Source organism: Saccostrea echinata, unplaced genomic scaffold (genome assembly GCF_033153115.1).
Source record: "Saccostrea echinata isolate AGI-Se365-2 ecotype Australia unplaced genomic scaffold, CSIRO_AGI_Sech_v1 ptg000002l, whole genome shotgun sequence".
Lineage (NCBI taxonomy): Eukaryota > Metazoa > Mollusca > Bivalvia > Ostreida > Ostreidae > Saccostrea > Saccostrea echinata.
The window spans coordinates 15,390,505-15,405,652 of NW_026889751.1; the positions used below are offsets into that span (position 1 = coordinate 15,390,505).

The 15,148-nt window shown below is 34.0% G+C and overlaps 1 protein-coding gene across 1 annotated transcript in view; it reads left to right on the forward strand.

The window, feature by feature from the left end:
• Positions 1-15,148, forward strand: part of LOC133173300 (ADP-ribose glycohydrolase MACROD2-like) — a 47,038-nt gene that overhangs the window by 1,095 nt on the left and 30,795 nt on the right. The window contains exons 2-5 of the mRNA XM_061308295.1: positions 3,293-3,424; positions 7,813-7,956; positions 11,496-11,591; positions 12,926-12,946. Of these exons, the coding sequence (XP_061164279.1) occupies positions 3,293-3,424; positions 7,813-7,956; positions 11,496-11,591; positions 12,926-12,946 (393 nt within the window). The remainder of the gene's footprint in view (positions 1-3,292; positions 3,425-7,812; positions 7,957-11,495; positions 11,592-12,925; positions 12,947-15,148) is intronic.

Here is a 15,148-nt window from a genome sequence, read left to right on the forward strand (position 1 = left end):
AACAGGAAAATTCGACTCACCCCATGAAAAGATAGGTACTAAGTAACTTGTGCAAAGAGGAAATTTCTCTGAAAGTGTTTGCAAATGACTCGAGTTCAGGAGGGATGAGATATTTCCAGTGTTTTTAATAATTATATATAAGTACAAATAATGCAAGTAATTTAACAAACAATTATAGAAATAATTGAAGGAGGGTGTGATTTTCAGTAATTACGGTAATTTTAGCCCCTGCCCCCTAAAATACATCTAACTTGAACTGTGAGAGGTATATCTGACAATACTATTTGTCAACAGTGAAACCCCGATGGGTCCGAAGCCAGAAGGCGCATAACCTGGACAGTTCTCTTCAAAGGGTGATAACTCTAAGTAATAAAAACATACAATATAGGGAAAATACCTATAGCTAAAAATAAGACAAAATACAAAAACTATCACACTATTGTACTATATATGGGTCAAAATTTTTTTACAGAAACAAGTGCTTGTTGTATGAACTTTTGTCCTTACTAGACACAGTTGAAACTTACTTCATGGTTGCAAATGAATTTAAAACCTTAGGGGCCATGTTGGCCTCCATCTTCACAAGTTTTACCAGCCCACATTGATATTTTGGGGCCCATAATTCTCTGTTCTCTTAGTAAAAAATTCTCAATCTTTTTTATCATGATCTCAGAGAAATATACTCTGCTGTCCACAGTCTTTTCAATTTTTCCTATAGACAAAAACCCACTACCATTGAAACATGAAAGGAATATACCCTTATCACCTGCGTATGGGTTTTGTCTCTCAGTTGATTCGATGTGCAAGAGCATACTCTATGTACAAGCAATTTCTAAAATGATGCAAGCTATTAACAAACAAGTTGATAAAACAAGAATATCAACAGTCTTGTTTAAAGTCATCATTTCGCAAGTTCTATGGTCATTACAATGACCTTGTCAGCAAATACAATCTTCTATGCTAACTGACGTTTTTCGTATTAATTGTTAGGCCATAATTTACACCCTGAATTGTCAACAGATTTTTCCATTTTCCCCAATCATGACAAGGAGCACAAGGCGGATGTGACCAGTTGGCAGGGGATGCTTACTCCTCCATGGCACCTAATCCCACCTCTGATGTTTAGAGGTCCGTGTTTGCCCTGCTTCTGATTTGTATTGTTTGAATGGACTTTTGAGCTTGAATACTGTTTGTTATCTCTATATTTCATGTTAAAGGAATTTTAATACTTTTAATACTTTTAATAATTTTAATACATTTATTGACATGGTTCTGGGTCTTGAAAATGTTTTATAGGTAGAAAACAGTAAAAACAAAATTACATTTAGCAGTGGAACCAAACCACGATAAGGTTCTGGAAAAGGTCTGATAAAATTCTTACCATTTTGGTGATAACATCCTCAAGAGATGGTTGCCGACAGGCAAAATTACTCGCATTTGTGAGTGGGTGAGTGGTTATTTGCAATCCTGCTTTTTATGAGTTGATGGTATCAACTCATGTTATGTGACATGTAAGGGATTCCCCAATGTATCGAAACTAATCACATTTTCATTTGAGAATTTTGCTTACAGGTTCTTGTATAACATTGGTTTATTTACAATTTTCATGATGTAAAGAACAAGAAAATGTTCCCTGAAGTGCTTTGAAGTTTGTATAAATTAACTTAGATATTTATGATTTATTTTATTGGAATTTGTGTCAATTCGTGAGAGAAAATAGTGATAGGGACATGCGGTCAACAAAAGTGACATATAGTGCAAACAAAGTTTTGATTTATGAATCAATAAATGTTTTCTATAATAAGCAGTATTTTGAAAACAGATTTTTAAAGAAAATTCACAGAATTGAACATTGTACAAACCAGGTTATTTTTACAAGATTGACGTGCTGGTGGTATATAAATAAACTAATTCTTGTGCTGTTGTGCTAATGAACAGCAGTTTTCCCGCGTTAGTGATGAATCATTCAACACAGAGAACACTGCCTATGTGTGTAAACAAAGAGAGAAGTTTGCAGTAAAGAAGGTCAAAGTAAATCGATTACTAATCTCAAACGGAAGAAATGAGCTGAACTAGTTGAAAAATAATTTTGAAATTAAAGTTCTTATTTCTTGTGCAAGCAGTGAAAGATTTCGATTGCTGTTGAATTATTTTGTGGTAGACAAGTAATTTAAACCATGGCTATAAACGCCATTATGTATTGGCATGTGAGTTAAGCATGTTTATTTAGTAACATTAAATGTATTGGTTGATATTACATGAGCGTATCAGTGATACTGATGTCTCAGGATAATGTTTTTGTAGTTTTTACAATTTTATGACCTCGATGCACCGAAAACATATAACTGACTTTTTTCATGTATCAGGTAGGCTTAAGGGTAAGATTTTTTCAGCAGCGGACAAATTTGTGCTCTAATTTCTTTCCAGATTGACCTAAAAGATATGCGAGATACGAGACAGAAGCTTTTATATATATAAAGCACTAAAAACCAACAACACTGTATATCCTAAGTGTCGGATCTACTATTTAGATACAAGGTCACGGATAGAAATTTATATAAAGCACTAAAAATGACCAACAACACGAACAATAAAAATTGTCAAATTTCGGGACGACCTGTCCCTTCCTCAGGACAAAGAAAAAATTAAGTTAAGAAGTCATAAAAACAAAGGAAACAGAAAAACAAAAACAACTAGCACTACTAATAAAGTACCAAACACTAAATATTTACAGTGTTACAATGTACATCTTTAATTTGAAGTTTATAAACAGTTGTGAAGAAAGAAATCCGGAGCGCTATGAATTGCGTCCGGTCTATCGGGTGTACTCTGGTGAAGTCTCTCTGATATGTATCCGGACCACAGCGAGGCACATCCGGTCAGTCTGGTATACTGTGGCAATGTCGCCAAGGGTTAAAATATTGGAACTTTTGTCAAAAAGTTTTTGGATATGAACATGATGAATGTTATATTTTTTATAAAACAAGTCAAAACTGAATGAAATTTAAATGTGAAGTAACTGCGAAACTACTTACATCATTTTCTGTATACAGATGTCACTAATATGTGTTATTAGAATGATATATGAAAAATCAAGGAAAATATGTTTTTGAAAATGTCCAGAAAAAGCAATTTGAATGGACCAGCATGCGTCATGAAATTACGTAATACAATATTTGGTCAAATTTTTTCATGTGAATAGAGAGGGGATTTTTTTTTTTTTTTTTTAATTTTCTTTAAACAGCAAGACAAGTGTGAATCATGACTTTAATTATATTTTGTTGCATTTCAGAAAAGTTTTTAAAGATGACAAGAGAAGAAAAAAGAAAACTTTACAAATGTGGAAAGAAATACAAACAGCTAAGTGACATTCCAACATGGCCAAATTTCTACAATGATCACAAAGACAGGCTGCGAAAATCAGGTTGATAAAATGAAATTTAATTTAAAGATATATGACAGTCATATTAGTATATTTCATTTAATATTTATTTAGGTCTTTTAGGGCTAAAATTTACATGGATTAGTATATCTCAATTTGTTTCTTCCCATGGGTAATATGGTCTGTTTATTAGCTCTTCTGAGCCAAAGGCTCAAAGAGCTAATGCTATGGCCATTTGTGCGGTGTGCGTAAACTTTTTAGAATATGGGCCATAACTCAAGAACCCCTTGGCCAATTAATGTCAAATTTGTCACAGGGTATCCTTGGCCCAAGGGCTCCCTTTTATACTAAAACTGGGGTTGTGACCCTTTAACAAGGGGAGATAATTAGGAAAATAGAAAAAAAAGTACTGGTTGCTAAAAAATCTTCTTCTCAAGAACCACTGGGCAGATTATCACCAAACTTACACAAAAGGATGAGGATATGTTGCAGATTAAAATTTGCACGGGGATTTACCCTGGGGCAAAGGGCGTGGTCTCAAGGTCACTTCAAAGTTGACCAAAAATTACATTTTATTAAAATGTTGATATTTTGCTTACTATAAGGACTAGGATCATCAAATCTTGTCAGTTGGTGCATCTAAGGACCTCATATCATGTTGACTCAAAAGTAGGTCACGGTGACCTACTTTTTAAATTTTGTGGCCATTCTTTTTCAAAATGATTTAGAGGCATATTTTGAACAATTTAAGGCCTATGATCATCAAACTTTGTCAGTTGATGCATCTTGGGTCCTCAAAGTACGTCAACTAAAAAGTAGGTCACCTTGACCTACTTTTTGAATTTTATGGCTAATCTTTTTTAAAACACTTAAGGTCATTAATTTGAATACGGGGAGGCTTAGAATCATTAAATCTTGTAAGATGATGCATCTTGGGGCCATAAAACATATTTATTAAAAAGTAGGTCACAGTGACCTACTTTTTGAACTTTGCAGGCATTCGATTTCAAAGTGTTTTAGAGGCATAATTTGGACATTTTAAGTCCTATGATCATAAAACTTTGTAAGTTGATGCATCTTGGGTCCTCAAAAAAGGTCAACTGAAAAGTAGGTCACCGTGACCTACTTTTCAATTTATATGACTATAATTAAATATTTCAGGTACTAATTGGCTTAGAATCATCAAACTTTGTCAGTTGATGCATCTTGGGTCTTCGGAGTAAGTCGACTAAAAAGTAGGTCACCGTGACCTACTTTTGAAAATTTATGGCTTTAATTAGATATTTCGGATACTAATTGGCTTAGAATCATCAAACTTTGTCAGTTGATGCGTCATGGGTCTTCGGAGTAGGTTGACTAAAAAGTAGGTCACCGTGACCTACTTTTGGAAAATTTATGGCTTTAATAAAATATTTCGGGTACTAATTGGCTTAGAATCATTAAACTTTGTCAGTTGATGCGTCTTGGGTCCTCGGAGTACAACAACTGAAAAGTAGGTCACGGTGACCTACTTTTGGAATTTTATGGCTGTATTTAATATTTTCAGGAATTATTTGGCTTAGAATCGTCAAAATTTGTCAGTTGATGCATCTTTGGTCCTCGGAGTAGGTTGACTGAAAAGTAGGTCACTGTGACCTACTTTTGAAAATTTATGGCTGTAATTAAATATTTTGGGTACTTATTGGCTAGAATCATCAAACTTTGTCAGTTGATGTGTCATGGGTCTTCGGAGTAGGTCGACTAAAAAAGTAGGTCCCCGTGACCTACTTTCGGAAAATTTATGGCTTTAATAAAATATTTTCGGGTACTATTTGGCTTAGAATCATAAAACTTTGTCAGTTTATGCGTCATGGGTCCTCGGAGTACAACAACTGAAAAGTAGGTCACGGTGACCTACTTTTGAAATTTTATGGCTGTATTTAATATTTTCAGGAATTATTTGGCTTAGAATCGTCAAAATTTGTCAGTTGATGCATCTTTGGTCCTCGGAGTAGGTTGACTGAAAAGTAGGTCACTGTGACCTACTTTTGAAAATTTATGGCTTTAATTAAATATTACAGGTACTAATTGGCTTAGAATCATCAAACTTTGTCAGTTGATGCATCTTGGGTCCTTGGAGTAAAACAATTGAAAAGTAGGTCACTTTGACCTACTTATAAAATTTTATGATTATAATTTTAAAAAACATTTTAGGTATTAATTGGCTTAGAATCATCAAACTTAGTTGATGGGTCCTCAGAGAATGACAAGTGATAAGTAGGTCACCATGACCAACTCTCAGGTACTAATTGGCATAGAATCATCTTGGGTTCTCAGAGTGTGAATTGGAATTTCAAGGGTTTATGTAAATATACAGGATACTTCGAAGCTTCAAATAGAAGTGATAGGTTGTACAGTTTATCAGAAGAGCGATTCAAGGCCCATGGGCCTCTTGTTTATACAGTGGCTGCAATGTATGCTATTGTTGACATGATACCTGGCATACATGTGATAATTTTAGACTCAGATACTACACAGGAGCCTTTTCAAAATAATGCAACATTACGTGTGGATAGCATAGTTATGCGAAATAAATTAAGACACCGAATTCTCCATAAAGTATTATCTCCTGATCAAGCAAATTCATAAATCGATCTGTACAGTCAATTTTTATTTTAGTAAGCATTACTAAAAATTGACAGCCGTTTTTTTTTTAATGCTTATTATGAAATAAATGAGGGGGGGGGGGGGATCTCACACTATCAACACATCAGGTGCTCGTGATATTGTTATACAGTAATATACTGCAGCTTATTCAATTATTCATTGCCCCGGCTATCAAAATGTCCGACGTAAAATGTAAGCGAATTGTTTTAAATGAATAATTATCGAAGTGTCAAAACATGTCACAGCTATGGTGTGTTCCTTGGATTGAAGCAATCCTAAAGTAACAAAATATAATTGGTACACACTATAGGATCAAGCCCAATTAATAATTTTACAAAGAAAGCCCAGTAATTTGATGGGTAATTTATTACAAAAACAACACAGACAGTAACTGACAAATAATTCTCACAATAGTGAAGCCCTTACAATTAGTGTACTTTCTATATGTACATGGAAAGTCAATCGTTTTTGGTTGAGGAAAATTATCTTATCGACTGTTTCTGAGGAAAGACGGTATCTCAGTTTTGAGATGAGAATTCCTTCTCGTTATCACTTACATTGCATTTATTTAATAATAATAATTATAGTAATATTTGAATGTAGTTTCATTATTTGATCGTCGGTCCATTCGACTGATAGTCGAATAGTAGACTATTCGTTGATATCCCTAGTTATTTAGTAAAAATGCTTAAAATACAAACTAAGTACATGGTTATGATGAGCAAGAGTGCTTCTTCCAAATTTGTGAAATTCATGTCCCTTGGGTCAGGAAATCTAAAGTTAAGGCAGGGCTCCATTGAACATATAGGTTCAGGTGACCTATTGCTATCAGTTTTTGTCCATTGTTGTTCATTGTGCATTATCATTTGAACATTTTCAGCTGAACCAATTTCAACCAAATTTGGCAAGTTTGGCAAATAGCATCTATGGGTGTAGGGAAACAAAAATTGTGAATTTCATGGTCCCTACTACCTGTGCCCCCCCCCTCCCCCCAGCAGGTCCTGAGGGTCGGGGTTAAAAGGCCTAAAACCTATCAAAATATATGCAATCTTTTAACATATTCTTTACTCCAGAACATAAAACAGTTAAACTGTTGCATGATTGTAATAAACATTGAGCCCTGAATTATGAAATTCATGGCCCCAGGGTCAGGGGTTCTGATGTTAGGGTGGGGCTAGCGCTCTTTAGAACATAATGCAAAAATGCTCTTATTCTTTGAAAATCTTCTTCCCTCCTACTGCATATTTAGCAGATAAACTAGGTGCATAGATTTGATGAACAAGAGTTCCTCTTCCAAATTTGTGAAATTCATGGCCCCAGTGTCTGGGGGTCTGGTGTTAGGCTAGGGCTGTATTGGCCATATAGTGAAAATGCATTAATTCTTTGAAAATGTTCTTCCTGCTCTTGGATGTATCTAGAATACAAATTGAGTGCATGGTTATGATGAGCAAGAGTGCTTCTTTCAAAATTGTGAAATTTATAGCCACTAGGTCTTCTTTACTCCTGAACTTCTAGAAGACAAGGCACATGTCATGATGATGAATATGATGATGATTATACAGTTCTCACTATACAATATAAGTTTTATCATGTAAGTCTAGAGCATTTCCAAATTGCTCATCATAGCCTGAGAAACTCATGATACTCCGGTGATTATTAAGGCCCACTGGTCTCTTGTTTTTTGTTGACGTATAAAATGGTGTACTGGCAGAATTAAATTGTTCAGCAAGAATTAGTTGAGTTACAGTTTTGATGATTTTATTACATGAATTTTGATTTTGCAGTTTTAAAGAAGAAATTACCTGTGAGGTATAGTATTAATGAGGACATAAATCAGAGAGTTTCTATTTGGAAAGGAGACATTACTACCCTAGAAATTGATGCTATTGCTAATGCTGCCAATGGCTCTCTCTTAGGAGGTGGTGGAGGCAAGTTTCATGCATTAGAATACCTCATTAAAAATGTGAATACATGAAAAGAATTGTATTTTAAAAATTTAAAGGATAGACAGCTACAGTACAGCTCATGAGTAATTACTTGTTTCAACCAGTCACAGTGGACCTTTGATTTTGCATGGAACTTTAAAAAGATCAGCATCTTTGAAGTTCGGTTTCTACTGAACCCTAAGCCTGAAGTTCATAAATAACTCATTCTGAATGGTATTGCAGAATGTACCAGTATCTGGAAGATTCCGACTGACATTTATTGTCCCCCACTTTTGCAAAAGCGAGGGGACATTAAATCTCATTCTTCTGTCAGTCTGTCTGCCACAAAAACTTTAACCTTGGTCATAACTATTGAATTAGAAGAGATAGGGCTTTCATATTTCACTTGTTTATTACTTGTGATGAGAGCTTTCCAAATATACTATGATTTTTGACCCAGTGACTTTGACCTTGAAGTTTTAACATTACATTAAATTGGTCACAACTTTTGAATGAGAAAAGATAGAGCTTTCATATTATACATGTATATAACCTGTGACAAGACCTTTTCAAAGTTTGACTTACTTTTCAAAAATTTTATCTTTGCTTATAACTTTTAATTGAGAAGAGATAGGGCTTTCATATTTGACATGTGCATTACCTGTGACAAGATCTTTCCAAATAAATTATGATTTTGACACCTTGATCTTGAAGTTTGATCTACTTCTAAAAAATTTTAACTTTACTTTAAATTGGTCATAAAATTTGAATGAGAAAAGATAGGATTTTCATATTACAATTATACATTACCTGTGACAAGACATTTACAATTATACTATAGTTTTTGACCCCATGACTTTGACCTTGAAGTTTTACCTACTTTTCAAAAATCTTTTCTTTGCTTATAACTTTTGATTGAGAATAGATAGGGCTTTCACTTTTGACATGTGCATTACCTGTGACAAAGTGTTTCAGAGCATGCTATAATTTTTGACCCCTTGTTCTTGACCTTCATGTTTGACCTAATTTTCAAAAATTTTTACTTTCGCTGCACTGTTAAGGCGTACTTCGAAGAAATCAGCAGAATATAAACGTGCATAAATACATACCTTTTTAAACTGAATTTATTTTTGTAAAGGTACTATATTATCTTATGACTTTAACATTCTTTGAAATAACATTGTATACCCCGCTCTGTACTGAATTTGGTTTGGTCACGTTATTTGACAGTCACGTGATAAATGCATGTAAGTGTACTGTATTTAGATCACAAACAAATTTCAATATCGCAAGGGCATAACCTAGTAAAAATCAAAAATTAAAGTAATAGATTGTTTCTACATAACTTGTAGTTAATGGAAAGTGCTGCTGCTTTAAATAGAATTCGCATTTTATTAGTTTTAATTTCAAGTTATCTGGCTAATGTCGAAATATGTGTGACCTTTACCAAGTATTTTATGTATTTATTAAATTATGCTATCGATTTCAGGAAAGCAGCAGCACTTTTCAAGTTAAGGAATATGTCCGTTAAGTGTATTAAAAAAAATGGTCCCGATCTATTAAGTGTATGCCCTTGCGAAAAGGCGATTTAATGAGGCACCTCGGCGTGAAACATGCACACCCTGTAGACAAAAACACGGTAGAATTAATTCAATACATTCTCTCGATATTTTTTAAATAATGACACTAAACAAACATTTCAGATTTGTATTAATGGTCTACCTAAGATTTGCAAGTAATATTCTGTTTAATAATAAAATGCATTTTTCACTGTGAAAAAATTACTTGATCCGCCTCTCACTGCACATAAAATGCGTCAAACTTTACATGATGACATCATGTCGACAAGTGCATTGCGATCAGTGACTTGTTTATATCTTGCTGTGTGGGATTTAACTTGCGACAAAAATGAATGCAGTGGTAAGTTTTGATGTAGTACATTACTCTTATGCAGTTTAGATTCGCAAATTATTTCATTTTCTGTTATTGTGAGGAATTGCTATATTTGTGTGATGTCACAGTAAACTTTTCCCGTATAAATTAGGCCCCGCCCCCTTCATGCAGCCTTAACATAGCTGCATTGGTGATTACTTTTGAATGACATATAATAGGGTGTTCATATTTGACAAGTGCATTACCTGTGTCAAAATATTTCCAAATGTGCTTTGATATTTTACCCCCTGACCTTGACCTCCAAGTTTGACCTAATTTTCAAACATTTCATCAGTGTTGCTAACTTTTGAAAGAGTGAGGATAGGGCATTCATATTTGACACATGCATTACCTTTGACAAGCATTTCCAAATGTTCTTTGATTTTTAACCTATGACCTTGAAGTTCGACCTAATTTTCAAAACTTTTAACATTGCTGATAACTTTTGATTGAGAGAAGATATGGCATTTACATTTGACATTTGTATTACCTGTTTCAAGACCTTTCCAATTGTATACTCTGGTTTTTGATTTTTTTTTTACATGTACATTTCTTGTGACAAGACCTTTCGAATTGTATTAAGATATTTGACCTCATGACCTTGATCTTGAAGTTTGATGTAGTTTTGAGAAGCTATAATATTTGCCATAACTTTTATTAATTCAATAATTTATGTCTTTTTTGTATAATGCACAGACAAGACAGGACAGGACACACAGATGAGACAGTTACAATATGCCATAAATAATGCATCCCATCCACTAAGACACCAAAAGCGGGGGACCACTATTCTTTGAATTTGCTCGTCAGTTTTTGTGTTCCATGTCAACACACAACTGGTGTCTGTGCAAAGCTACTGTCATATTCTGATGACACTGTATTGATAGCTGAATCTGCTAAATAATTACAGCATATAGTATCTAAGGAGATATCAAAAGAAAATTAAGATACATACTGTATGAGTGGAATTTTTAGTGAGACTCAAATTTAGCGATTTGTCCTCGCTAAAAATGCAAAAATTGAATCCTAGCTATAATTTCTGTTTATACGGTATAAAGTATGTATATTTCTTATTTCAGAACTAGACCAATTCAGTGTTAATATAGACAGAGATTATAAATGCAAAATTATTTTATAATCAACATAATTGGATATTGCTACCTATTTCAATGAAATTTATTTGTTTTTTAGATATAATCATTTTTTGATTTATTCACAAAGCAGAAATATAATGAAAGATTGATGAGTTAAACTATTTACCACTATTTACCACTCCCTTTTCAAGGTTCAATTGAACTTATAAATCAATGAATTAATCACACAATTGATTGGCATGATCTGCATTGTGTAAATCAGTCAGAGTTAGATTCTCATGGTGTTCCACCAAGGATCTGCACCATGTGCCATCATGGACCTTTAGGAATTTGAGATATACGCACACTATGGAACACTGTGTATGCCATGGAACACTGTACACAATGGAACACAGAGTATTTTATATACATGTAATGTGTTTTCCACTGTGTGGTGGCAATTACTCTTGAGCTCTATTGTATATGTTTAACTTCTTTTTGCAATTTTTTAAGAATTTTTATTTACTGAAATTATAGTTGATGGTGCCATTCATTCTGCTGCTGGTAAGAAATTGGTTGCTGAGTGTGCAACACTAAATGGTTGTGATACAGGGGATGCCAAAATTACAGCTGGTAAAATCATACATATTTTTTTTAGGTCACCTTAGTCACTCAAGTGACCCTTTGGTATCTGTTTTTGTCTTTCATCTTCCTTTGTTTTTCATTTGTTGATGGACAGACCCAAATTAATAGCCCCCACTTTCAGTAAAAGTGAGAACCCCCACTTTCAGTAAAAGTGGGGGATATAACTTGGTCCGTCATTCTGTCTGTGTGTAACACTGTTATTTCTTAACTATCTCTCAAAAAGCCTTTAATCATTTGCAATAAAATTTTAATTTGTAACCACCTATGGCTTAAAGAAGACATCATAGACGTCACTAGACTAGTAGGATTCAGTATCTTCAGGTCAAAAGGTCAAAGGTCAAACTAGACTAGTATAGGATTCAATATCTTCAGAACCAATTTACTTGACAGACATCAAACTTGGTAAATTGGTTCCCCATAAGGAGTAAATGACCCTTTGATTTTGATGTCATAAGGTCAAGGGTCAAATTAGACAGAGGAAGATACTGACCACTCAATATCTTGAGAACCTTTTGCTTTACAGACATCAGACTTGGTATACTGCATACCCGGTATATTTTTCCCAAACATTTCTTATTATACCCACCAAACAAAGTCTGGAGGGGTATATAGGGATCACCTTGTCCACCTGTCTGACCATCCTCCTGTTTTGTGCAATTTGTCCAAGTTATAACATCATAATGGAGAATCTTCAGAAGTTCATACTTGGTTCAATGATTGTTCGTGGTCTGAGGGTGTGTCATGACCTCAACCAAGGTCATTCCAGCACATTCAAGGTCACTGGCAGAAAAAGTAGAAAATTCTTGTCAGAACTATAACTGTTATGAAGAATCATTTGAAGCTCATATTTGGAACAAAGATTGATTATGAAATAAGGGTTTCTCATGATCTTGAACCAAGTTCATCCCTGTAAGTTCAAGGTCACTGGTAGAAAAAGTATAAAATTCTTGTCTAGGCTTTAACTTATAAGTGGGGAATCATTGGAGGCTCATACTTGGTACAAAGATTGTTTATGACCTGATAGTTTGTCATGACCTTGGTCTAAGGTCATTCTGACAAGTTCAAGGTCACTGGCAGAAATATAAAATAATATTATCTGGGATATAACTTTATAATGGAGAATCATTAGAAAGTAATACTTTAGTACAAAGATTTTATGACCTTAGGATGTGTCATGACTTGATCCAAGATCATTGTGACAAGTTCAAGCTGAACACTACTTATCAATTTTGAAGAACTGGTTAAAAAAAAAACTGCTAAATATTACTATTAAACATAATAGTTCATTTTGTCATGGGTTATTCTGTGATTTTTTTTTACAGGTTATAAGCTCCCAGCCAAATGTAAGTGGTTATTTTCTTAACCTTTTTACCTCACCTGAGCCAAAGGTTCAAATGAGCTTTTCTGATTGAAGACTATCTGCTATTTGTCTATTTCTCTGTCTAATACATGTAAGTGTAGTCTAGCTATGAAGTTTTCACAATTTCACAACTTCTTTTCACCAAACACTGGGCCAGTTTCAATCAATCATAGCATTTGTGTTCAAATAAATATCCACACCTTCTTTCAGGGGAAGATAATTAAGAAATAATAAAATTATGGTTGCCACATTTAAACAGTATGTTTAATTGAATTCAACCATTTCTTTCTGATAAGTGTTATATTAAAGCCTGAACATTCCCACCTTCCCAAGTCAAGGGTTTCTGATCCACTCTGCTCCAGATATTATCACTTGACCGAATAAACTAAATTTGACGGGGTTAGAAATGCGCTCTCTGATTGGTCTCATGCAAGTTTGCATGAACTAATCGAAAACGATGTTTTATTTAACTTGAAACTAAATCGTAAACAGAAAAACACCCCAGTTTTTGTTCCAATGATTACATCTTTATCATTAAATAGCCCAGTTAAAGGTTTGTCTCAGCTTTTTAGTTGAATTTATAACCAACTTCCAATATTGTCTAGAATTCTCAGTTTAATTCGCTTACCTTGATTGGCCAATAGCAGATGTCAGTAGAGTTCAAAATGTGTAATCTCACTAGATGGTGCAACAGTAATCCCTGTCAAACTTAGTCTATACGGTCAAGGGTTTTATGTGAAGTGGAGTGGATCAGAAACCCTTGACTTGGGAAAATGGAACATTCCAAATAAGATGACTTACTATTTAAAGTGCAACCGTGAGCCTTACATTTTACTTTTGGGATAGTGATTGTTTAAAATATTGGATTATCACTAGTGTTAACAATGCTTTGTTCCCAAAATGTTGTGTGATTTAGAGCTTCCTTGACTTTATCACAAAAGAGTGGCAGCAGATAACAGTGAGGTTTGTTTGTTTAACATCCCTTTTAAAAATTTTTCACTCATATTGAGACACCACCTTTTGGTGGTGGAGGGCTGCAAATTTATACCTGTACTTGGCACTTACGGCCTTTGAGCAGTGAGGGATCTCTTGCGTGCTAGCACCTACTGTAACACGGGACCTTGGTTTATACAGTCTCATCTGAAGACCGGTCTCCACGTCTTGCAGTGGGATTCGAACCCGCATTGTAAGGATCAACGTAAGGATCAACTCCTTTCTCCACAACTCTAGAGCAAACACTCTAACAGTGAGGTAATCACGATACTAAGTATTGAGAGACTATCAATGAAAAAGGTTGTCTTTCTTATGAACCCTTCCTTTATTTTGAAAATATTCTGTTAAATGTTAAATATACAAAAATCATTTATAATTTGATAAACAAAAAATATATGTAGCATTGTCTCCTCATGGAGTGAATGATATATAAATAAAAGAAGTATTTAAAGTGTGTTTCTAGACAACATATGATTCTTCTGTACAGTATGACTTTAATACTCGACATCTTCATAGAAATAAGAATTATTCCTGTAGGCTACTATCTCAGGAAAAAATTAATATTAAAACATCTGATTTATGTTATTTTTGTAAGGTGGGTATTGAAACTATTCAACATGCATTTGTAACTTGTAATGACATATAAGATTTATAAAGAAATTAGTGTATGCATATCTATACAACAACTTCTAAAAGAATTGGTTTTAACATTAAATATATTTTGAGTGAAGTACCTCTCACCAAATATGGCATAAATATAAACTTTATCGTATTATATACTAAGCAGTATATTTTTATTTGCTCATCACAATGTAAACAAGAGACCTGTGGGCCACATTGATCACCTGATCACTTTGGTTAGAGAAAAGCAAAAATTAGGGGCAGGGTAGGGGATCATGATTTGATTAAGCCAAATCTACACTACCTGAGGATGCCTTCATATTAATATAATAAGTCATGGCTCTGCTATTCTCTAGAAGATTTTTAATGATTTTTCCTATATATTCCTTTGTAGAAATTTGTTCCCCTGATGTGGTCCATCTCTACTTCTTTGAATTATGATTGAAAAAACTTGAATCTACACTACCTAAGAATACTTCCATATAAATATAACTAATCATGGCTTTGCTGTTCTTGAGGAGATCTTTAAATATTCTTCCTTTATGTTAATTCCTATGTGAAAATTTGATCA